The 25,100-nt window shown below is 50.3% G+C and overlaps 1 protein-coding gene across 4 annotated transcripts; it reads left to right on the forward strand.

Annotated features, from left to right (window-relative positions):
- Nucleotides 1-7,115: 7,115 nt before the first annotated feature.
- Nucleotides 7,116-24,820, forward strand: FCSK (fucose kinase). Of its 4 annotated transcripts, none has more exons than XM_019710208.3 (24): nt 7,120-7,491; nt 11,880-11,984; nt 12,336-12,487; nt 12,604-12,654; nt 13,410-13,535; nt 13,849-13,921; nt 14,292-14,389; nt 14,783-14,863; nt 15,443-15,562; nt 15,742-15,913; nt 16,335-16,447; nt 17,121-17,222; nt 17,346-17,516; nt 18,001-18,065; nt 18,440-18,810; nt 19,428-19,638; nt 19,817-19,983; nt 20,081-20,302; nt 20,649-20,792; nt 20,953-21,072; nt 22,807-22,994; nt 23,077-23,176; nt 23,668-23,891; nt 24,061-24,820. In XM_019710208.3, the coding sequence occupies exons 2-24, from the start codon at nt 11,903-11,905 to the stop codon at nt 24,145-24,147; spliced, it is 3,240 nt and encodes a 1,079-aa protein (XP_019565767.3). In that variant the 5' UTR covers nt 7,120-7,491; nt 11,880-11,902; the 3' UTR covers nt 24,148-24,820. The 4 variants fall into 4 exon arrangements, 3 of the variants coding, with proteins under 3 accessions (XP_019565767.3, XP_019565776.3, XP_074170694.2); XM_019710217.3 differs by having other exon boundaries at nt 7,474-7,625; XR_002135717.3 differs by lacking the exons at nt 23,668-23,891; nt 24,061-24,820 and having other exon boundaries at nt 7,116-7,491; nt 22,854-22,994.
- Nucleotides 24,821-25,100: the final 280 nt, after the last annotated feature.

Consider the following 25,100-nt stretch of genomic DNA (forward strand, 5'->3'; position numbering starts at 1 on the left):
TGTCAAAAAGAAATCAAGTTAGTCTATACAGTTAATATGGTCCCAGTACAAATACCAGCAGGTTTTTTGTTGTGGTTGTGGTTGTTTTGGGGTTTTTTTGAGATGGGAGAGAGAAGTAGATCAATTGATTTTTAAAATTCATTTGGAAAAATAACAAGCAGGACTAGTCAGGAAATTTTTGAAAAACAAACAATAGTGAAGGGTATTAGCCCTCGCAGAGATTAAACATATTATAAAAGTACAGTTAAAATAGTGTGATAGATCCATGACCTACATCTACAAGTCTAGAAATAAACTCATATACCCATGGAAATTTGGCATATAGTAAAGATACATTTCAAATAAGTAAAGGGAAAAATGAATTATTCTATACATGTGCAGGGACAATTGGGGAACCATCTGCTAAAAAATTAATCCAACTCTGAATAAATTAGTGAATCTAGGCAAAAATCACCAATGGCTACCAATATCATGAAAAATGAAGACAACTGGAGTCATCTGAAGACAAAAAGATAGCTGACCCCCATGGAAGTATGATACTCTGAGAGTCAAAAAAAGAAATCTGACAATACCAGTGTACAGAAAATACAGGTGTCAGAGGAACATGCTATTTGAAACCATGGGGATGAAATCAACAAAATTCAGAGAGAAACTGTATAGGATAAATGATCTGGTTTCTTCAATGAATACATTGTAATAAAAAAAAAGACATAGAGGAGAACCTGTAAATTTTAAACAGCTGTATCAACCAATTGCAATGTATAGACTTTATTTGAATTCTGATTTAAACAAACTGAAAAAATTGTATGAGAATACAGGAAATTTGAACACTGACCATTGGATACTAAGTAATTATTATTAATTTTAAGTATGCTAATGGTGTTGTGGTTAGTTTTTTTTTTTAAAGACCTTATATAGTGATATATTCTGACATCATATTTATGGAATGATAAGCTGTCTGGGATTTGCTCAAAATAACCCAGGGCTGGGTGAAGATATAGATACAACAAGGTTGGCTAAATTGATTATTGTTGGGGCTGGGCGATGATGGTTACTTGGGGTTCATCATAACATTTTTTCTATTTTTGCATGTACTGAAGTTTTCCATAATAAAATAGTTTAAAAAAATTTCAGTCAGAGTTCTACTTCATACCTAGCTAAAAACCCCAAACCAACAACAACAACCAGCAAAATCCAAGTCAATGGGAAAATGGAAGAAACTTTTACAATTTATATCAGAAGTAAAAGGCTAATACAAAGTGCTTTTGCAAATCAGACCAAGAAACCAATAGGACATGTGAAAAGGATATAAATAGTCAGGTCACAGAAAACAAACCACAATGGTTCTTACATGAAAGATGCAGAGCTTCATTTTTTTTTTTTTTTGGTAAAATACACATATGAAATTTACCATCTTAACCAATTTTAAGTGCACAATTCAGTAAGTACATTCATATTATTGTGCCACCATCACCACCATCCATCCACAGAACTCTTTGCATCTTACAAAACTGAAATTCTGAACCCCTTAAACAATAACTCCTCACATTCTTTCCTTCCCCAGTTCTTGACAACCACCATTCTACTTCTGTCTATGAATTTGACTATGATGTCATATATATATGAAGACAGTCTTTGTCCTTTCGTGTCTGGCTCATTTCACTTATTATAATGCCCTCAATGTTCATCCATACTGAAGCATGTGTCAGGATTTCCTTCCTTTTTTAGGCTGAATAATTTTCCACTGTATGTATATACCACATTTTATCCATTCATCTGTTTATGGACACTTGGATTGCTTTCATCTTTCAGCTATTGTAAGTAATGCTGCTATGAACATGGGTGTACAAACATCTCTTCAAGTCCCATTTTCAATTCTTTTAGTTATACACCCAGAAATGAAATTTCTGGATCATAAGATAATTCTGTTTTTAATTCTTTGAGGAACCACCATAATGTTTTCCATAGTGGCTGTACCATTTTACATTCCCACCAACAGTGTACAGGGAGTCCAATTTCTCCACATCCCTGCCAACACTTATTTTCTCAGAGCTTTACTGTTAATAAAAGAAATGCAAATTTAAACCACACTGCGATATCATTTTTCACCTATCAGATTGGCAAAGATCAAAAAGCTTGATAACTATCTTGGCAAGAGTGTGGGGAACAAGGATTTTTGTACACTGCCAGTGTGCCTGAAATCCATACAGCCTCTATAAAGAGCAACTTGGTAATATCTTCCAATTACACATACACACACCATTTGACCTAGCAATAAAAAATAATTTTAATTTAAAACATTTTTTCAATTACAGTTGACATTTAATATTATATTAGTCAGGTGTACAGCATAGTGGTTAGACATTTATATCATTTATGAGGTGATCCCCCAGATTAGCCTAGTACTCACCTGACACTATACATAGTTATTCCAATATTATTAACTATATTACCTATGCTGTACTTTACATCCCCATGACTATTTTCTAACTGCCAATTTGCACTTCTGAATCGCTTCACTTTTTTCACCCAGCCTTTCACTACTCTCCCATCTGGCAACCATCAGTTTGTTTTCTGTATCTAAGTTTGTTTCTGTTTTGTTTGTTTGTTTATTTTATTTTTTAGATTTCACATATAAGTGAAATCATATGGTATTTTTGACCTAGCAATTTCTAAGAAAGTATCCTATTTGCCCATGTTCTTAGTTACCTACAGAGATAGTTGTTACACCATTGTAAGAGCAAAGATTAAAAACAATCTAAATGTTGATGATCTAAATTAAAGATTAAATGAATGAAATGGAAAGAAGCTTCAACTGGTGGTGTCTTTTGTTATCATTACTTGACTGGATAATAAACTATTTGAGAGCAGGAGACTGGCCTTTGTAAGTCCAAATGGACCTTCAAGAAATATTGATTAAATTAATAAAATTACTTCTTAGCCCCTGGTAGGAACCCCTATTGAACGGGGAATTGGCAGGCAACTCAAGGAGGTTAAGTGGCTTGGCTTGTCCAAGGTCATTCATATAATATGTACTACCTATTCCTTATGTGCAAAGCACAGTAGTAGGCACTGTGAAATATACTGAAATTAAAGAATTGGACCTACCTTCTAAAAGTTTGGGATCTAGTAAAGCACTCTTGCAGACATTGAAAATACCAAGCTTTTAAAATTGTCTTTTCAATGATATCAATGGAGGATAAATTCTGGTGGATAAATTGAGGCACAGATCAGAGAAGCAATTTCTCAAGGGACATACAAAATGGCAGAAGGAAGGTGCTGATTAAAGCAGAAGTTACACTTCCATTTGTGCCCCATCTTTAGTGCCCTAAGAAACTCATTTCAAGGGACCCACCTCCCTCCAATGTCCCATATGCTAGATCAGCCTTCTCCAAGGTGTGCTACATTACAAGTCCTGTGAAATGCTCCTCTAGAAAAGGATTCCCTAATCTAACATGTTTGTGAAATGCTTTACGTATTAGTCTGCAGGTGCCCGTGCATATAGGTATTTTGTTTTCCTATCTTTGTCCACTGAGAAGTCTTGACGGCAGTGACAGTCCATTAGCACACTGAGCTTTAAAAAAAAAAAAAAATTGAGGTGAAATTCACATATTATAAAATTAACATTTCAAAGCATACAGCTCAATGTATTTAGTACATTCACAATATTTTGTAACCAATACCTCTAGTTCCAAAACATTTTCATCATCCTGGCAACCAACAAAACCGGTATGTTTTTGGTCTCTATGGATGTACCTATTCTGGGTATTTTATATCAATGGAATCATATAATGTATGGTCATTTGTGTCTGACTTCTTTCACTTAGCATGTTTTCAAGGTTCATCTGTGATGTATTAGTATTTCTTTTCATAGCTCAGTAATTTCCATTGTATGGATTGATTTTTAAAAGTTGTAAGAAGAAAATAAACCTGTCTACCTTTGTTTAATCATTCAAGCAACACTTGTTAACATCCTTTAGAAGCACTCTTTGGAAAACACTGCACAAGATATTTGCCAATGGCAATGGTCAGGCTTAAGTGAAGAGGGGCCATTTAATGGTAAAGTATACTTAATAGCTCCCCCGGAAGTGTTTGCTGTTTGGTTATTCTTTGGTAAGTCTGTGTTTTAATTTTTAAAAACCATAATAGCTGTTTCATTTTCTCCTTGGAAGACCCAGCAGGAGGGTTCAATATCCTCTCTTCATCCATCTCCTTCATCCAGTTCCCATCTCTTCACCAGTGCCCCTGTAGTCAATGCTGTTGGTGACATCCCTTTACAGGGATGGTACAACCATTTTCCAGCTGTTGTATTGGCTGCTAATGGCTCACAGCGTCACCCTTCTCCAGAGAATTGTCCTCAGTCCATGTAAGCTGCTTCTCTCAGAGATGCCTGGGAAATTATGCTCGTCCCTCCTGACCTCCCAATGGCCCCCCAGCCCATGAGTGACTGAAGTGAGAGACAAAATCCAGCTCTCTTGCTTCTGAGAGGGACACACCTTGTGGTACATTTTATGTTCCAGAGTTCCCTGTAGGAGCAGACTGAGGCTAGACTTAGCTGAACCCACATCTTTGCTTGGTTTCTTCATCTGCCCTATTCTGCTTCCCTCATTGCCCTAATAAATCATTCGCACAAGAATCCCTGTCTCAGGCTCTGCATCTGGGGAACCCAACTTAAAATATCCCTGTGGGCAGTCCTGAATCCCAGAGAGACTTCCTGCTACCACCAGCAGCCACACATCTCATCCAGGGCCCTGCAGATGGCACCTCCTCCAAAAAGGCTTCCCAGACCTAAACTCTCACTCACTGGCGGCATATTAGTTTGTTTAATAATAAGGAAGTTGGATGCCTACTCTGGCCAGGCACTGTGCTAACCTCCTTATGTGCATTAGCTCATTGAATCCTCCCAACATAGATGAGGTAAATACTATTGTATTCTTACAGATGAAGAAACTGAGGGTCAAATGGCTTGCTTACACAGTAAGAGAGTGATGGGAACTGGGGAGGATTAGTATAATTTCACATCCTTGTATTTAACCACTAGATTCTAACCTATAATACAACATCAGAACATTTTTTTATGGCTCTGTCAACCCCAGACAGTGGGACCATATACAAAGCAGAGAGCTACGTGTTTTTGTGTCTGCTGCTGACAGATTGCACTGAGGGCTTCATCTTATTAAAACCCCTCTTTGAGTATCTTTGTTTCTCAGGCTGAGAAGTGCGAGTGACCAGCGTGCCTGCCTTAGGAGTTTGGGTGAAGCCTCTGAGCTCCCTGGGGCATGTTGTTTTCCTTGAGCTCCTGTCAAAGCTGCAGCTGCAGGCATCCCTGCCTCCCACTTCACTGCAGAGCGGGATCTGCATTGGTGAGAACAGCAGCAGTGGGAGGCTGCTCCTCACTTCCCTGGAGGCCTTCTGGGTTCACAGAAGAAAGAGCAGGCACTGAAATGTGGGAAGGAGGATGAGACCTGGGCCCAGTGAAGAGGGGGGAATAACTTTAGTGGGAGAAGACTGAGGGAAGGAGAGAGATTTGGGGGAGGAGGTGGAGAGCTGAGCAGGGAACTGCTATTCATTCATTCATTCATTCATTCATTCATTCAACAAATTGTTTTAACCACCTACAATGTCCTAGGCACTGTTCTAGTGACTGAGGATACAATAGTGAACAAATCGAAGACCCTGCTTTAATGGGGCAGCATGGGAATGACAATAAAAAGTAATCATAATGATAGGCTAAACAAAACCTTTGCAACCCAAAAGTTTTCTGAAAGAAAGGGTTTAATGAGCCATATGCTAACCAGAAAAGAGGACTACATCCTAGAACACAGTCCGAACCACCAGAAGCAGGGCTAGCTGGAGAAAAGCATGCCCACAGTCCTGGAGGGGCAGGGGGACTCTTTTATACAATGGGTTTGGGGAAGAAAGATGCACATTGTTTTGAGAGAATTACATTGGCTATAGATGGGGGTGGAGGGTGAAGCGAGGGCAGTCCTAGGATGGCCAGTAAGTAAGAAATATTACTTACTGGTGCATAGCCAGTAAGGAAGAAATATTTCCTATTTCTGGCTGGGTTGTGGGCAACAAGCCAGAAAACTCATGCATAAGCAGGATGGAGTAGAGTCTGGTGGTTTGCTATTTTTTTTTAGATAGTCACCAGGAAGTTGAACGTTTTAACATACATTCAGGAATGTGAGCAGTCGTCTTTTGTTGGTTTTGGCCTGTGGGTCTGTTAACATATGAACCTCTTACTTCTTCCCCCCACCCTCTGGCCTGTCATAATTTAATTTAGGACATCTCAGAATTTTCCTCTTGTCAAATGGTTAATATATTTTGAGCATTTACGATGGAGTCAAGCATTTTATCTTATCCTCACAACAATCTCAGGCACTTGATACTATTACTAACCCATTTTTACAGATGGTGACAAGGAGACACAGTAACCAAGTGACTGGCCAAGGACACAGAAGTAGAGTAGGGTTCCCCACCTCCTTTGAGACTGAAGGCAGGGACTCTCAGACTCCCTATTAAGGACAGTGGTTTTGGAAAGTACGTTCTTGTCGGAAAAACTCTGCCAATAGAGATAAAGCTTCTGTTCTCCTTGCCTCTCCCCATTCCTAGCAGTCTTCACCTCAGGGTGTGCTCCCTTCCAATCCTGTTCCTACGCATACTATGTGTCCATAAACATTATTTTTGACAGGAGTGGCTGTCCGTACATACGTTCTGCAATTTGCTTCTTTTCTCTTAACAAAATGATTGCACACTGTTTCCTACTGTACATGCATTTCTACCTGGTTCTAACTACTGAATAGCATTCCATTGCACGGATGTGCCGAGTTCATTTCTCCAGTACCCTGGGGAGAGAGTGTTTCTAATTTTCCTCTATTACAAACAATGCTGCTATTCACAACTTTCCCCAAAACTCCGCAGATCCTCTTCCCACTACAGAGTTGGAAAGTGTCTTCCGGAAGGACTCATGTCCTTCCGAAAGCACTACCCCCGAAAAGCACTACCCCGGAAAGCACTACCAATTGCCAATCCAACCGTAGCCGCTTACGCACTCAGGCAAGGTCTATGCTACCTCCTCACCCCGCCGCAAGGGATTTTTTTTTTTCTTTCTTTCTTCTGGGAGAAAAGCAGCTGCCCCAGGTCCCAGGCTGGGGGTTAAAAAAACCGAAAACCTTGAAATCTCTAGTCCCAGAAAACGAGCCTGTGTCTTTAAGACGCATTGGTTCTCTTGGGAGTTGTAGTTTTGTCGGCCAACTGAACCGCCTTCTCGCGTCCCCTTCCTTCTCGATCCGGAGACTCACTGCCATTTCGGAAAGCGCTTCCTGCCTTCACTATATCCGCTTGCCCGCGATAGCGGGAAGCTGGTTTTTTGGAGAAGACAAGCCACGGCTGGCGGAGGAGTGAAACTACATTTCCCAGGGTGCGCGGGAAAGGGACGTGCAGCACCGCGCTAAAGAGCCCGCAGAGGCTAGTATCCGGCGGAGACAGGTACGAGGGTCCGCGAGAGTCCAGTTTCGCACACCTCAGTTCCCCTCGCCCTTTCCTGGCCCTTCCTCTCCGAGGGGCATGACTGAGGCAGAGTCAACGTGAACTCTCTTGGCGTCCACGGGCGCCCACTGGCGGTAGGGGGCGTCTGCAGGTCGTTACCCCTTTGCCTGGGTCTCTCAGGGGCAGTTCCGGGAACGCTGGGGACAGGGAGGGGATAGAGTCCCAGGGGCTTCTCACCCCACCCGCAGGTGGGGCGCTGGATGCCGGTGCTGCTGATTTTGCTTTGAGTCCGCTTCTCCTGCCTCAGTTTGGCCCGTGGTATCTCATCATTATGCACAAGTCTCAACTACAGTAGGCCCCCTTTTATCCACAGTTTGAATTCCTGAGGTTAGCTGTTTGGAAATATTAAATGAAAATTCCAGAAATAAACAATGTATGTTTTAAATTGTGAGTTCTGAGTAGCCTGATGAAATCAACCAGGACCTGCTCCCTTCTATCTGGGGCCTAAATCATCACTTTGTCTCCCTTATCCAGGTGGTATATGCTACCAGCTAGTCAGTCACTGAGTAGCCTTCTTGGTTTTCAGATCACTGTCAGGTATTGCAGTGCTTGTGTTTTAGTAATCTTTATTTGAATAATGGCCACAAAGCTCAAGAGTAGTGATGCTGGCGATTCAGGTATGCAAAGAGAAGCTGTAAAGTGCTTCCTTTGAGTGAAAAGGTGAAAGTTCTCGACTTAATAAGGAAAGAAAAAAATCATGTGCTGAGGTTGCTAAGATCTATGTAGGAACGAATCTTCTATCCGTGAAACTAAAGAAGGAAAAAGAAACTCGTGCTAGTTTTGCTGTTGCATCTCAAGCTGCAAAAGTTACAGCCACCATGCGTGCTAAGTGCTTAGCTAAGATGGAAAAGGCATTAAATTTGGGTTGAAGACATGAGCAGAAAACATGTTCTGATTGATGGCAATGTGTGGCTCAGAAAGCATTGAGCCTACATGAAGTCTTCAGCGAGGGACCCCCTGAAACGAGTGACACCAAGCCATTTATTGCAAATAAGGGGTGGTTACACAGATTCAGGAACAGGTTTGGCCTGAAAAAGATAAAAATTACTGGAAAGGCTGTATCAGCTGATGAAGAAGCTGCTGCCACGTTTCTGGCAGAATTGAAGTTGGTTAGGGACAAAGGATGCCATTCAAAGGAAGTCTTTCTAGGTATTTATATATGTATAGGAAAAAGCATAGTATATATAAGGTTCTGTACAACCCGTGGTTTCAGGCATCCACTGGGGGTCTTGGAATGCATCCCCCATGGATAAGGTGTGTGGGGGGGATACTGCACTTGCCTTTTATATAATTTACAATGTGATTTTACTCCCAATCAACTTTCTTCCACTATTTTTTTTCTCAGAGGCAAATCAGGTCCCTCCATGTACCTGTTTTTTCTCTTTAAAACTCTAAAACGCAAAGTCTCTGCCCTATCTCTTCAAAAAACATATCTGAAGAGGCCTTATTATTTTATTTTGTCCCTGTCTCCCCTTCCCTATCCCAGTTTTAGGCAGCAAGTGGTTGAGGACATTAAATAATATTTCAACTTGGCCTCAGTATTGCAAGTGGGCAGAATATTGGAATAGAGGTTCTAACTTTTCTGTACAGACGTAAGGTGTGACAGAGGGCAGAGGCTCTAGGAGAGATGTCTTGTTCCTACAGGGTGGTTAAGCACATGAACCTTAGACTGGGAAACACCTGGCCTGCCTGTACTAGCTGTGTATGACCTTGGGGAGATGAGTTCATCTCTTCAAGCTAGTTTCCTTACCTACACCATGATTGTAGTAAGATCCAACTCATAGGGAGGGCTATTGATACTACAATGCTTTTGTTGTGATGCCTGAAAAAGCACTTTCTAAGGCAGGGGTGTCTAAACTTTTCTCAACGGTGTTCACCAAGGGCCATATGCGGTAAAATACACAAACAGCCAGGCCACTCATTCGAGGTGAAGTACGTATTGCCTCACTTGGTTTATTTAAGTAAACTAAATATATTTTTGGAATTTGCTGCGGGCCAATTAACAATGGATCATGGGCCGCAGTTGGCCCGCGGGCTGCAGTTTGGACATCCCTGCTCTAAGGGTTAGCTACGAGTATCAGTCCGCCTTTTGTGTTGTCATAAAATATCCTTTGGATTGATTTGGCAAGGCATGCTAATCAGCCTGGCTTGATTTCCCTAGGCTTTCCCTGATTTTTTCGTCTTCAGGCATATCTTTGACCAAGAGAATATTTCAGAGCCTGATTCCCACTGGCTTCAGGTCCAAGTTAAACTCTGTCGTTTCCTTTCCCTGCTGGAGAGAACTGCCATTCATTGAGCTCCTGCTCTGTGCCACATAGTTTATGTTTTATTTCATGTTGACAACAGTCCTAGGAGGTTGGTATCATTGACTCTCGTTTTCAGATTAGGAAACTGAGGCTCAGAGAGGTTAAGTAACCTATTGAAAATCACACAGGAAGAGGCAGAGATGGGTACAGAGCCTTGGGGTTGATTCCCAGCCAAGAACTGTTCCTCTGGTCCAGTCTCTAGTAGGCACAGTCCAGATAGGACTGTCTTCCTACCTCTGGCCATGACCTGTCACCTGTCTATGTCTCCCAGTCACTGTGCAGAGACCAAGACTGGGGTCAGACCTTTGGACTCTCCTTGGGGAATTTCTTTTTTGCTGTCTTTCATCACCTTTGCAGTGCCATTCTAAGACAGTTTCTGTTGGGTTGGTGGGGAGTCCTGGAGCCAAAATTGCCTCTAGTACTCCCCGTCTTGCAGGAATCGTGTTCCTGTTGCACTGAGTCATTGGTTGGGAGCAGTTGGTGGGGAAGCATGGCCTCCATAAGAACCAGCTGGGGCAACTGTCAATTATACTCCCTGCCTCAGGAGGCCTGAGAGGGTTAGGGGTGCCAAAGGTCACACAGTGAGTTGGAATCCCTCGCTAACCCCTTTACTGGGAAGCTGTCTGGGCATCCTGGGCAATGCCTTTGCCCTCAGGTGCCTGGCCAAGATCTCTAGCTTAGATTTCCCCTCTGGATTTCCCTCCTGGGCTGAGCAGGGAGCAGAGCAGTTTCTGTTAATGGTGGAGGCTTTCCCTGAAAGCTTGTGGGAGCATGGTTGTTGCTAAGTGGTGGTGTCTGTCAACCTTAACCATAGGCTTGGTGGCAGCAGAGTGGCACAAGAAAAAACTTGCTGAGGTTCCTACCGGCTCTGGCTGGTGCATGGGCTGACCACTGGATGTGCGTTCCGGTCATCTCTGGGACAGCATGCAGCTAGCTCCACCATCTCTTTTGACACTGAGCTTTGGGGGCTGGAGGGAAGATGTGGGGTGGGCTTCTTCATGGGACAGCAGCCAGGACCCTGCCACAGGTAGATTCCAGGGCACTCACTCCTGGGGACTTGTCTGCAGAGGTCTTGGGAAGGCCAGAGGCTCTGGAGTCAGATTGGTTTCCCATCTGGTAGGAGAGGAGTGTTGAGGGTGGGGGTGAGGAAGGGGTGAAGCTTTGTGCTCACCTTGCTCTCGCTTGCTCAGAGTGTCCTGGAGGAAGATGACTGATAGGTGGGGTGGCAGCCTCCTTCAGGTTTGGAGCCTCTGGGAGGGGAGGTCCCCGCTGAGGTCCCTGTAGTGGGCACTGTTGACACCCTGCCCAGATCCCCTTGAGCAAGCTGCTGCATCCCTCCACACCTGCCTCCTTCTCCAGGAAATTGTCCTCACCCTCAGGAGCCCGGGAGCTTAGACCTTCCCTCCCCCTAGCTCACAGCCAATGACTGAATGATGAGGGGCTGGTGGTATAGAAAGGGCAGCCCCTTGCTTTAAGATGGGGCCCACTGTCTACCCCACATACTCCCCTTACTTCCTTTCCTGAGGAAATCACATGCACCCAGATGGAGAAATTCAAAGATATACTTATCACATGACCCAGCAATCCCACACCAGGGTATCTACCTGGAGAGATGAAGTCTTATGTTCATGCTAAACCTGCGCATGAAGGTTTATAGCAGCTCTTTCTATTCATGACTGCCAAAACCTGGAAACAGCCCAAATGTCCGTCAAAAGAGAAAGGGCTACTTATATGCACAGCCGATTTGGATGGATCTCAGAAGCATTATGTTGAGTGAAAGAAGCCAATCTCAAAAGATTGCATTCTAACTCTAGCTATGGAGAACTGATTGATGGTTGTCAGGTGAGGATGGAGGAGGGTATGACTGTAAAGGGGTAGCATGTGGGAGTATCTTTGGGAGCAGATTGTGATAGCCACAAGAATCTATATGTATGTTAAAATTCATAAAACTATACACCAAAAAATCAATTTTAGGGTATGATAATTTAAAAAAAATCATATATACCCCTATCTCTGCCTCAGGAAGCCCCTCAACTTTGGCCAGAATGGAGCAGCCCAAGGGGGTTGATTGGACGGTTATCATCCTGACATGCCAGTACAAGGACAGCGTCGAGGTCTTCCAGAGAGGTAGGGGACCCTTCCTCCCCACTCTGCCCTAATGTAGAACCCACACCATACCCCTACAGCCCTGGGCACCAGGCAGATCTGGGATCAAACCCAGGTTCTGCTTTTTCCTAGCCATGTAACCTTAGACACGTCATGTCATTTCATTGACACTCAGTTTTCTCATCTGTAAAATGGGAATAATTGTACTTACCTCACAGAGTTGGGTAGAGATTTAATGAGCTACTACATGAAAAGCTACTGAATGAAAGAAGATCAAATAATGATTATCAGTAGGTTTGTTTTATATCTTTAGGATCAGGACTGGGAGGTATGGGGGGGAGGGGGCAGATCTTAGCTCTGTTCTGGTTACAGAGCTGGAAATGCGGCAGAAGCGAGAGCAGATCCCTGCTGGGACGCTGTTACTGGCTGTGGAGGACCCTGAGACTCGTGTGGGCAGTGGAGGAGCCACTCTCAATGCCCTTCTGGTGGCTGCTGAACACCTGAGTGCCCAGGCGGGCTTCACTGTGAGTGCTCATGCCTGAGTCGAGTTGTTCTGGGATCTCTCCCTGGACAAGAGGATGCCATCCTCGGGTGCCTTCTGCCCAGGCCTCTGTCAACAGGGCTCTTCCACTCTTGACAGGTGATCACAGCTGACGTCCTACACTCGGCCTGGATCCTTGTCCTGCACATGGTTAGTAGAATGCCAGGCAGGGTGCCATGCAGAAGGCTGGAACCATCGGTCTTCAGGGTTGGACGGGACTTGAAGGGTGTTGTACCTTTGTGTGTGTGCAAGGCTCGTTGTGCAAATCCAGAAAAATCAGAATCAGACTCGATCTAAGGGTCCAAAAATAGGGAACTGGCTAAATATAAAGAGCATCTCCTCCTGGTGGGATAGTAGCGTGAATAAAAGGTCCATCTAGCTCTCTGCCTTGACTGGAAAGAGACTTACTACCTCCGTTACCTTGGGCAAGTCACTTGATTCTTTCTAGGCCGCAGTTTCCTTATCTGTAAAATGAGGATGGCAACAGTTCCTGCTTCAGGTGGATATGCTGAGATGATCTATTCAATACTTAAAGCAGGGTCTGGCTTTGTATAGTTTCCAATCTTATTTCCCCAGTTTTATGTGTGTGTGCGCGCGCGCGCGTGCGTGTGGTCTCTACCTTTTCAGAATCTCATTTTGTAAAATAAAATAAAGACTATGTGAATACAAGTCTAAAAGGATATACCTCAAAATGAAGGCAATGGTTATTATTCCTGAGGGACTGTTTTTCTTTTTGCATATCTACATTTTCCAACTTTTTGCCATAATCACATAATTGAAAAAATTTTATGAGAAAACCTTAAAAAATCCTCTAGCTTTATGGCTTTCTGTCCTTGCACGCCAATTGGCTGTCCCCAGGCTTTTTGCCCCAAGGGCTTTTTGTCCTGTCCTTGCTTCCACCCCAGGGCCGAGATTTCCCCTTCGATGACTGTGGCCGGGCCTTCACCTGCCTTCCCGTGGAGAACCCCCAAGCCCCCGTGGAGGCCATGGTCTGCAACCTGGACTGCTTGCTGGACATCATGAGCTACCGGGTGAGGCTGGCGGTTGCCATGGGCATTTGTCCCTCTCTCACTGCACCATCAGCTGTAGTCTGTGCTGGCTCTGACAGCAGATACCAGGAAGAATGGCTTGGGGGTTCTCAGAGTTAATTAGAGCTTCAGGAAATTAGTGTTGGCCACACTGGGGGGAGGTGTGGCCCTGGGAGATTGGCAGGTGGGGTCTGGGGAGGCCCCTGTTACCTGGGCAGCCAGAATCTCTGGGAGCACGGGGACAGGCAGAGACTGGGCTGTGTGGGAACAGAGGAAGGGCTGGGTCAGGCTACCAGCTCCATTCTCCCTCCTGCAGCTAGGCCCAGGTTCCCCACCAGGTGTGTGGGTCTGTAGCACCGACATGCTGCTGACTGTTCCTCCCGACCCAGGTGAGCCTGAGAAGGTTTGGGACTGCCTTCTGTTTTCATAGCCAGAGGTGGGCTCTGCCTTTCCTCACCCACCACCTCTGAGCGTGGCCCGCTGCCCTATTCAGGAGGGAAGCTATAGGACATGGAGGATGAAGTCCAGACTCCAGGATAGGGCTTCCCTTGCTGGGCCTCAGTCTGCCAGTCTATAGAATGGACGGCTGTGGAAGAACTTTGGGAGGAGAGGCATTGTCATTATCTCAGAGGAATATCCATTTGGCTTGGAAACCATATTTCCCTTTTAGAGGTGCCTTGAGCTCCTGCTTTACCTGACTGGGGACTCCCTGTCTTGGATTGGGGCCCTCAGGGAGCCTCCTAACTGTCCCACCCACAGGGATCAGCTGGGATGGCTTCCAGGGAGCCAGAGTGATTGCCTTTCCAGGGAGCATGGCCTACGCCCGGCACCATGGTGTCTACCTCACCGACTCCCAGGTAGGGCCCCTGGGGCGGTGGCACGGGCAGTTGAGCCAGCCTGGGATGGCATCCTGGTCCTGACTCGGGGCAGCCTCTGGTCCTGGACTTTCTGGCATGGCCTGAACTCAGAGGAGTTTCCCCCATGGCAACAGCGCTTTTGCTCACTCAGTCTTTTGCCAAACTTGAATTGCACATGGACCCTGTGCCAGCCTCTGTGCTGGGACTGGGGCTGTGAAGACCTTCAAAGCCCGCCCTCTACTGTCGGATGTGGGACAGTGCTTCCCGGGAGCATGCTGGTACCTGTCAGACATGCATCCTAGGTTTTCATTTGGAGAACTTCCTTGCTGTTTTACCCCGCTTCCTGATTCTTCCTTGCTCCCTCCCCTAACTCTGTTTTCTCCCCCCACACAGGGCTTTGTTTTGGATATTTACTACCAGGGCACCGAGGCAGAGATACAACAGTGTGCCAGGCCTGATGGGCGGGTACCACTGGTATGGCTGTGGCATGGTTGGGGGGCTTTGGGGACCTCATGGGAAAAGAGGGAGGGTTTGCCCTTTGCCCAGGGCAGAGCCCCACTCCTTCTAGAAGATTTTGGGGCAGGACAGGACCAGAATCTGAGGTGGTCTGGAACTGGCATTCAGAAGAGCAGGTGTGCCAGAATCTGAGGAAGGGGTGTTGCCCTGAACCAGACAGGCTGGAACCAAAATGTGAGCAAGTTGAGAATGCAGTTGGGAGGAAGTCTAGTACCCAACTCGGGGGATCCTAGAATGAAGGGCAAGGATAGGAGTGGTGGGTAAGGGTCTGGGTCCATACCATGGGGATGGGGAACTAGGTTTGAAAGGAGGCCTGAAAATTGAGGTGTGTCCCAGAAGGTGCCTGTTGAAGGGTCCCCTGGTGGGAGTTGCCCCCAGTAAGCCTGGAGTCTGGGTGCTGGAGTGGCCCAGAACATGAAGGACCTGCCTGGTAGGGCAGCCAGCCTTTGTCGGCCCCCGTGCATGTGTCCTCTCCAACTCAGACCCCAAGCCTGGCTGCAGGGTCCCCCCACATGACCCTCATGAGGGCTCCTTCAGGTCTCCGGGGTTGCCTTCTTCTCTGTGGAGACTGCTGAGCACCTCCTGGCCACCCATGTGAGCCCGCCCCTGGACGCCTGTACCTACATGGGTTTGGATTCTGGAGCCCGGCCTGTCCAGGTGACTCGGCGTGGGAGCTGGGAGGTCTTGGCCTGAGGGAGAGACCCTGACACTGGTGACCGGGCTGTGTGACTTCAAGCTAGCCCCTTCCCCTCTCTGGGTCAGCATCTCCGGGGATGGGACTGCCCTAGTTTGGCCTAGGAACCCCCCAATAGCTGTGCTTCCTACCCTTGCTCCAGCTGTCTCTATTTTTCGACATCCTGCTGTGCATGGCCAGGAACGTGAGCAGGGAGGACTACTTGGTGGGGCGCCCCCCAGAAGTGGGGCAAGGTGATGCGGACGTCGCGGGTTATCTTCAGGGCGCCCGGGCCCAGCTGTGGAGGGAGCTTCATGACCAGCCCCTCACCATGGGTGGGTACTGCCTCTTGGCTCTCTGGAGTGGGGAGACCATGGGGGGTGAGGACCCCCAGAATGAGGCTGCTGCCTGCCTGGCCCCCAGGCTCCTGGATCAGACAGGCCTAGTGCATCTACCAGACAATTATTACTCTTTCCCAGCTCAGGGCCTTGCTTTCCCTTCCCTCCAAATAACTCTTCCTTATTTCCTTTTGTCTCATTCCTGGGCTCCACTTTGAGTCTTTCCACTTTCTAGCTGTGTTGCTTTGGGCAGGTTGCTGAGCCTCTCTGGATCTCAGCTTTCCCATTGGCACAGTGGGCTCATTGCCATGCTTGGCCTCTCACGGCCTGATGAAGATGTGTCCTCTGGCGGGAGGCCTGGCCTGGCATCAGAGCTGCAGTAGGCATTGGGTTTGGGTCGGTGCTTGTGTCTTTACAGCATATGTCCCCGACGGCAGCTACAGCTACATGACCAGTTCGGCCAGTGAATTTCTGCACAGCCTCACGTTCCCTGGGGCTCCTGGGGCCCAGGTTGTGCATTCCCAGGTGGAGGTAAGACATTCCTGGAGGTAAGGCCAGCAGAGGAGCCTGCTGGGTGGGTGCCTGAGGACAGGTGGGATAGGGGCTCCTGGGAAGGGGAGGAACAGCCCATGCTTGGAACAGATTGCCTCTGAGTGTAGGTGTTATTATCCCCATTTCACACATGAGGCTCTGGAGGCTCAGAGAAGTTAAGTAACTCACCTAAGGCCATAGAGGCAGTAAGTGGCCAAGTCAGGGTTCTGCATCCAGATCCGCTGGATTGAGAAGCTAGAGAAGAACAACCCCCCCCATCCTTTCCTTGGGGTCTGCTTGGGGAGACAGACACATTTGAGGTGATGGGCCTGGATCAGTGCCATGGTGCTGAGGAAGGGGGCAAATAGAGTTCAGAGGTGGCCCTCGGGGAGTGGGGTTGGGGTACCTAGACTGGTAGGAGAGGTTTTCTGGGGGAGCTGTCCTCTGGTGGGACCTCCGTTACTGAGTTCTGATTTGCTTTGGAGGAAAATGCAAGGAGAGTGTACCCTGGGGGAGCAGCATGAACAGGGCCGGATGGGAGTCAGCGTGAGGCTGGGGCCAGGGCAGGTGCAGAGAGAGAACTGGCTGGTGATGGGCACGGGCGGGGCTCGGCTGTGGAGGAGGATCAGGACGCCCCGACCTGGCCCTCACCACCTTCTCCCTGGCTTCGTAGGAGCCACAGCTCCTGGGCGCTGGGAGCTCTGTGGTCAGCTGCCTGCTGCAGGGCCCTGTCTGGCTGGATTCCGGGAGTGTGCTACAGCACTGTCACCTTCAGGTGAGGCTGACGGACGAGCAGGGGAAGGGAGGCCAGGTTTGCAGGGCCAGGTCCTGTGTGTGTGGTTGGGAGGTGCCTGGGGCTATGCTGCCCACTCGGAATGCCTCGCCTCTTCCCTGCCAGGGGCCCATTCACATCGGTCCTGGCTGCTTCGTGAGTGGCCTGGACATAGCCCAGTCGAAGGCACTACACGGCTTGGAGCTGCATGACGTCGTCCTTCAGGGACACCATGTGCGGCTGCACGGCACCCCTATCCATGCCTTCACCCTTGTTGGCCGTCTGGACAGCTGGGAAGTAGGTGCCTGCCCTGCCTTCCTTCATCCCCACCTTCAGGTTTGGGGACCCAGGGGCCTCAGCCCAGATCTCACTCCACTGCAGGACTCTGGGAGCGTTGGACAGAGGGATAGGCTGTGAGGCCAATAGAGTCTCATTATCCCTTTACCTGCCTCCTTATCTGCCCTGATGGGCAGGCTGGGTGGGGATTTTTATCACCATTTTACAGGCCAGAGACTGAGGTTTAGAGAGGGAGGTGACTTGCCTTGGGCTGCAGAGCCTGTTATGGGAGACTGAGCCTACAATGGGGATTCTGTGTCAAGTTGCAGGCACTTGGGCAGGGGCGCTGCGCTCCAGGGCTTGACGGAGTGTTTCAGAAGTTGCTCGCATATGTGCAAATCTCTCTTTCTGTCTGTTCTTGAGCAGCTCATGGCCCTCTGGCCTTAGTATCCCTAACCGATTCCTGTGGCTCCTGCACCCTGACTGCTTCCTTCTCTTCTCCCAGAGACAGGGTACTGGAACGTATCTCAACATGTCCTGGAGTGAATTCTTCCAGAAGACAGGTATTCGGTAAGGTGGATGGCTGCGATGGGCCTCAGCAGCCAGGGCAGCCGATTCTTTGACGCTGCCCTGGAGCAGCACCTGCCCTCCCAGCAACTCACAGGGCCTGGGGTAGTTAGGGCAGCCTGATCTCCCCAGCACCTTGCCCCTGGGCAACTCCTAATCCCTGGCTGTGCTCAGGCTTTGGGAGTTTTGTTCAGAGGCCTGGGAAAGGAGGCAGGGCAGTTCACCTCTTTTCCCTGAGTTGCCTGCTTGTGTTGCTCTGGAAGAGTTAGTCCTGCCCCTGTGAATTAGCCAGCCCTCAGCTGACAGGTGGTCAGGGGTTGGTGAGGAAGCGGGAACCCTTACTTCTCTCCCTCTGATGTGCTTTCTCCCCACATCAGAAACTGGGACCTGTGGGATCCAGACACACCTCCCGCAGAGCGTTGCCTTCTCAGTGCCCGCCTCTTTCCTATGCTTCACCCCTCGAGGGCGCTGGGGCCCCAGGACATGCTGTGGATGCTAGACCCCCAGGAGGAGGCGGGTGAGGCTCTGTGGGCCTGGCGGGCCTCTTGGCGTCTGTCCTGGGAGCAGCTACAGCCGTGTCTGGACCGGGCTGCCACACTGGCATCCCGCCGGGACCTATTCTTCCGCCAGGCCCTGCATAAGGCTCGGCGCGTGCTGGAGGCCCAGCAGGACCTCAGCCTGCGCCCACTGATCTGGGCCGCTGTCCGTGAGGGCTGTCCCGGGCCCCTGCTGGCCACGCTGGACCAGGGTGAGTGTGCTGGCAGCCACGCTGGGAAGCCAGACCGAGTCACCTGCCTTACCTACCCTCTAGGTTGATGACCTGGGTACTTGTCAGTAAGGGAGTTTGGTGAGAGGCTGAGGCCTGGGGCTGAGTCTCTGGGTCCTAGGAGCATCTGCAAACCCTACATGTTCTGTACTGGGTACCAAGACATATGCGAAGAGCCCCAGAGCCCCAGGGGGATGTGGCTGGCTCTACCTGGGGGCTCAGACAGCACCTCATTAATGGTCCCAGTAACTGTAACAAATGATCCCCATTTAACTTTTCACCTACAGCCACATAGCTGGTTTGGGTTGAGGCTGAGACTGAACCCAAGTGGTTTGACCCCCCGAGTTTGGGCTGCTAGCCACTCTAGGCATTCTGGATGGAGGGTGCGAAGGCACACCTGGTCTGGGGCTGGGGCTGGCAGGATGAAAAGAACTTTGCCAAGCAGAAGAGTGGGGCGTGCGTTCATAGGCAAGGATACATCTTGGGCAAAAGTGAAGAAGTGTGAGGGATCTGGAGTGTTTGGGGACTGTTGAATATTCTCTGGGGCAGATGGCATTGGGGGTCCCCTCCCCAGCCATCCCTGACTCTGGGTCCCTCAGTTGCAGCTGGCACAGGAGACCCTGGTGTGGCAGCCCGGGCACTGGCCTGTGTGGCAGATGTACTGGGCTGCTGGGCAGAGGGCCGAGGCGGTTTGCGGAGTGGGCCAGCTGCCAACCCTGAGTGGTTGCGGCCCTTCTCATACCTGGAGAGTGGAGACTTGGCGCGAGGTGTGGAGGCGCTTGCCCAGGAGCGGGACAAGTGGCTAAGCAGGTGGGCACCAATGATGTCAGAACCCTTGGGAAAGCCCTTGGCCATCCTTGAAGGTGGAAACCCAGAGAGGTGGGGTGGGGTGCCCTTGGGTCACCCAGGGCAGTCAGGTCCCCAAACCCAGGCAGTCCACCCTCAGCTTGGGGCTCTATGCCACCATCTGTCTCTTCCCTCTTGACAGGCCAGCCTTGCTAGTGCGAGCTGCCCGCCACTACGAGGGGGCTGGGCAGATCCTAGTCCGCCAGGCTGTGATGTCAGCCCAGCACTTTGTCTCCACGGAGCCAGTGGAGCTTCCAGCACCTGGGCAGTGGGTGGTGGCTGAGTGCCCGGCTCGCGTGGATTTTTCTGGTGAGCTCCTTGTGGGGGGTGGGGGTGAGGGTGCTACCCCTGAACTAGGTTGGCAACCCCTGTGACCAGCTTGGTCTTGCTTGTTCAACTGCTGCAGGGGGCTGGAGCGACACGCCACCCCTTGCCTATGAGCTTGGTGGGGCAGTGGTGGGCTTGGCTGTGCGAGTGGATGGCCGCCGGCCCATTGGGGCCCGGGCACGCCGCATCTGGGAGCCTGGTCTGTGGCTGGCGGCGGGGCCCCGGCAGGACGAGATGGCCATGAAGATAGTGTGCCAGAGCATGGACGATCTGCAGGACTACTGCCAGCCGCATGCGCCAGGTCAGGGCATCCAGGACACCTGCCGGCGGGGATGGCACACACCGGCTGGGGGGTGGGGGCAGAACCCTGGGGACCCTGCTGGCCATGGGAGCCTAGCCTGAAGGCAAGTCTTTCTGTTTGAGGACCCCTCAAGTCACCCTGTCCAGGTGCAGGAGGTAGAGCCGGCACATATGCTCATGTTGGGGAGCTGCGTCCTTTCTGTGGCTTGTGATGGGGCCTGTACTACTGCTGGGCTGTTGTCCCCCACATGAGCCCCATGGTGGGCTGGGAAATAGTGGAGGTGGGCTGGTATGTCTGCTTCTGCCCTCGGGGACCAAGTTACTTGCCTATGCCGGTCCCTCTGCAGGGGCCCTACTGAAGGCGGCCTTCATTTGTGCGGGGATCGTGAGTGTCCACTCCAAGCTCCCACTGAGTGAGCAGCTGCTGCGCACCTTTGGCTGTGGCTTTGAGCTGCACACCTGGTCCGAGCTGCCCCATGGCTCTGGCCTTGGTGAGTGGGCTGTGTTCCCCTGCTGCCAATCACTCCACCCTATCCCTCCAGCCTCACCTTTGATCTTTCTCCCCACCTCTGCCCAGCAAAGGGAGTAGGTGGGGCAGGACTAGGCCGGGAAGAGCCGTTTCATGCCTGGCGCCCTCCTCCCTGCTCTCAGGCACCAGCAGCATCCTGGCGGGCACTGCCCTGGCTGCCTTGCAGCGGGCTGCAGGCCGCATGATGGACACGGAGGCCTTGATCCACGCAGTGCTGCACCTGGAGCAGGTGCTCACCACAGGTCTGGGACTGCCCCTGGAGGGAGGGGGGTCACTGGCACTTCCCCAAGGGCCTCCGGGGGCTCCCCCAGGCTTGCAGACAGCCCCGTACTGTACTGCTCCTGCACAAGGTTAGGGCTTCCTTCTTATCACTGATCTTCTCTGGTGGTTTTCAACTTGATATGTTTCTACCTCGAAGGAGCTGATGTCAGGAGCACCTAGTAAGCGTCAGATTCTGTACTACATCTTTCATGTGTTAGGTGTATGTTTATTCTTCATGACTTTGTTGTCATCCAGGGCTGTCCCTCAGGGCGGGGCTGGGCAGAACTGGGGACAAGAACTTCAGCTTGTCCATCCAACCAACTTGCCCCTCCCTTGGCTTACGGTCATTTGTCCCACTTCCCCCCATCCCATACCGGTCATCCGGAGGGCGTGGAATGTTACTAGCACCGGGCTGCTCTCTCCTCTCACCACTGTGGCCCCTTGGAATGCATGCACAATGGGGAGCAGTCAAGTTTGTCTGGCCTGATCCTAGGGTGCTCTGCTCATCCCAGGATGTCAGGCCTCATGCCTATAATGACTCTGGGAAGGAAACTGTCACAAAGATGTGTAGAGGCCAATTATGCTATCTTTTCTGGTCACTTTGCAGCCTAGCCTCCTTTCATTGTAATGACTCACATCCCATAACAGGTAGTCATTAGCAGGAGAGGCAGATGGAGAGCCCTTTTCAGTTTTCCTCTGAGGTGTACCATTCAAATCCTTCATTTGGTCCATTGACTAGAGTATCCACTGTGTTGGGCCCTAGGGATAAAATAAGCAAAAACAGGGCCCTTGCCCTCAAAAGTCATATGGTCTATCAGAGACAGACATTCATCAGTAGCCTCAAGTGAGTGGTTAGAAGCTGCACTAGGTGCTCTGAAAGAGAGGGGCACAATTAAGGAGTTTTTGACATTTGGGGCCCGACACTAACCACGTTTCGGCTGTAAAGTTCCTGATGCCTCCTGCCATTTGCATTTTATTAAAAAAAATTTTTAATTGTGGAATATTGGGGAACAGTGTGTTTTTCCAGGACCCATCGGCTCCAGGTCATTTTCAATCTAGTTGTGGAAGGCGCAGCTCACTGACCCATGCGTGATTGAACTGGCGACCTTGGTGTTAAGAGCTCGCGCTCTAACCACTGAGCAAACCAGCTGCCCGGCCACTTGCATTTTATACTTTAAATCCTTGTAGGCTCTTCCCCAAATATCAAGGGCCTATCCTCGGACCATTTCAAGTTTTGTCATTTTTAGAGCTGCAACAGGAAAAGAGATCCATACCTTTCATTACTAAAGCAAGATGTGAACAGGCTCTTTCAAGTTTGATAAGGGATACTGAATGTTTATTTCCAACATCAGCACCTTTTGTCAGAAGACAGGGTGCAGGGGAGTTAGGCTGCAGGAAAAGTCATATCATCTCTTCTTGGGGGAGAGGTTAGTGCAGGGTCATACCCTTCGATGTGGTTTACCCCAATTCCAACTACACATCAGGTCTGCAACAAAAGTTGGGCCTTGTGCATTCCAAGCTTGGCTCTAGAATGAAACCCTTTCCCTTGCTAGGCTCATCCGACTCCCAGGGTTGGGGGCAGAAGCTGCACAGCTCACTTGGCCCAGATGGAGTTGGGGGAAGCCCTCTTCCCAGGGGTACAGGACTGGGAGCCTGGGCTGGGGAGGGAAGTTGGGCCAGATAGGCTCTAACAGTGACGGACGCTGGGCTCCCAGGAGGTGGCTGGCAGGACCAAGTGGGTGGTCTCATGCCTGGCATCAAGGTGGGGCGCTCCCGGGCTCAGCTGCCACTGAAGGTGGAGGTGGAAGAGATCATGGTACCTGAGGGCTTTGTCCAGACACTCAATGACCACCTGCTTCTGGTGTACACTGGCAAGACCCGCCTGGCTCGCAATCTGCTGCAGGTGAGCCCCAGCCCGGCAGGGAAGGCGGCACTAGGCCCAGCTGGGCCTGGTTCTCACTGCACCCCTCCGGCCCCGTCTGCAGGATGTACTGAGGAGCTGGTATGCCCGGCTGCCTGCTGTCGTGCAGAATGCCCACAGCCTGCTGAAGCACACCGACGCCTGTGCAGAGGCTTTCCGCCAAGGTGAGGCGCTGCTTCCCCACGGGTAGGGCACCAGGAGTCAGTGCCTTGTTGCCCGCAGTTCTGAGCCAGGGGCCTTTGCAGACTTGGCACAGGCTGCAGGTATTAGGCCCCCGGGGACAGAAGCCTACTGTCTTGCGCAGGGTCTCAGACTTAGGTGAGAGCCGTTATCTCAGGATAATGCATCATGGGAAGGTCTCCAGCCCCACCTACCAGGAAGCAGATGGGGAGGAGGCTTAGCCTCATAGCTGAGTGCCAGGGAGTCAGGGCTGAGCAGGGTTCCAAGTGAGTGGTTACACAGCTCATTTTCACTGAACACGGTGCCAGCTGCTCTGTGTACATCAGCCCTCAAACAACCCTGTGAGGTGGGCTTCATCACTCCTGTTTCCAGCCACTGGTTAAGCAGCGCCTCTTGGCACTTGATTCAGTCCACACATGGGCACTGAGTGAATGTCCTGGCTCAGGCACACCGCTCCCTTCTGCCCCCACCCCAGGAAGCCTGCCGCTGCTGGGCCAGTGCCTGACCGTGTACTGGAAGCAGAAGAAGCTCATGGCTCCTGGCTGTGAGCCCCTGGCTGTGCGGCGTATGATGGATGTCCTGGCCCCCCACGTGCACGGCCAGAGCCTGGCCGGGGCAGGCGGAGGGGGCTTTCTCTATGTGCTGACCAAGAAGCCGCGGCAGAAGGAGGCTGTGGAGGCCGTGCTGGCCAAGACTGAGGTAGCTGATGGTGTTGGGCACAGTAGTTGGTGGGGGAGCGTTTGCTGTGACCCACGGGCTAACCAGGGGCTACTATCGCAAGTCCCCCTGGCCCTGCACCCTCAGTCCAGCCTCCAGAAGGCCTGACATTTGCTGAGCCCTCTAAACACCTCCTGCCCTGTGCTTGCAGGGCCTCGGGAACTACAGCGTCCACCTGGTAGAAGTGGATACTCAGGGCCTGAGCCTGCGCCTGCTGGGGAGTGGGACCTCAACCTGATGCCCCTTCCCACGAAGCTCGTCCCTCCGCAAGAGGAGACCTGGAGCTACAGCAGCCCTGTCCGTTGGGAGCACTTAGCCTCCAGCTCCCCACCCACCTCTTTGTGAATCTGTTCCCAGAAGCAGCTGGCCTGAGCTTGAGCCCAGCCCTTTTGGGAGCTTGGTGAAGCAGAGACCATGCTTGGGAATGGGACTCTGACCTCTTGGTTGACTGTGGCTCAGGCTTGGCGTCTGCTCCATCTAGATATAGGAAGGTCCTAAGCTCCGTGACCCTTGTGGCCTTTACAAATCCCATGGCCCCGTTTGGGCCATAACCTTCTCATGCTCCACGAGCGGCCCGGAAGAAGGTGATGACAACCAGCCTTAGTGGGTGGCTGGGGTCCCTGAAGAGGCCCTTTGAGGCATTTCCCGTGTCCTTCCTTAGAGGCCAGGATTTTGCCTGAGTAGAAACTTCATGCTAATACTCCCTTCAGGCTGACTTGTTGGGGGAGTGGGAGCAGGGTGGGGGTCCACCTCTCCGTCTATGGCAGTGAGCCAGTGTGGTCCTGCAGCAAGTCATTGCCCACCCAGGCCTTAACTGGTAACACTGATTTGTGCCACATGACCTGTGTGCCTGTGAGCAGTGGGTTCCCAGGACTGCGACCTTTTTGGAATAAAATCACTTTGCCCTTCAAGGTTGTCCTCATAAAACTCTCTTGTTCCTGCTGGCAGCAATTCCCACTTCCCCTGGCACTGTGGCCAACTGCCCTGGGGATGATCCAGCCTCTGGTGCTGAGGGCCGGGGGGGAGGGGGGGATGAGGACTCAGGATCGAATAAGGGGCTGTCTATCATGTGGATCCCGGTAGTAGCCGCGCATCATTCTGGGTGTGGGAGGCGGCTGAGGCTTCAGGCTTCAGATTTTGCCTTCACAGTTCAGTGCCACCAGTGGACCTGTCTTGCCCTGTAGCATCCAG

The sequence above is a fragment of the Rhinolophus sinicus genome, chromosome 8, assembly GCF_057876585.1.
Source record: "Rhinolophus sinicus isolate RSI-liver-muscle chromosome 8, RSI-T2T, whole genome shotgun sequence".
In the NCBI taxonomy this organism is placed as follows: domain Eukaryota; kingdom Metazoa; phylum Chordata; class Mammalia; order Chiroptera; family Rhinolophidae; genus Rhinolophus; species Rhinolophus sinicus.

What these genes read in the sequence shown, in the direction of transcription:
- FCSK (XM_019710208.3), top strand. Translation starts at nt 11,903, where the DNA reads ATGGAGCAGCCCAAGGGGGTTGATTGGACGGTTATCATCCTGACATGC. An exon ending in TTCCAGAAGACAGGTATTCG is followed by an intron (nt 18,066 to 18,439) that starts GTAAGGTGGATG and finishes TCCCCACATCAG; the next exon opens with AAACTGGGACCTGTGGGATC. An exon ending in TGCAGAGGCTTTCCGCCAAG is followed by an intron (nt 23,177 to 23,667) that starts GTGAGGCGCTGC and finishes CCCCCACCCCAG; the next exon opens with GAAGCCTGCCGCTGCTGGGC.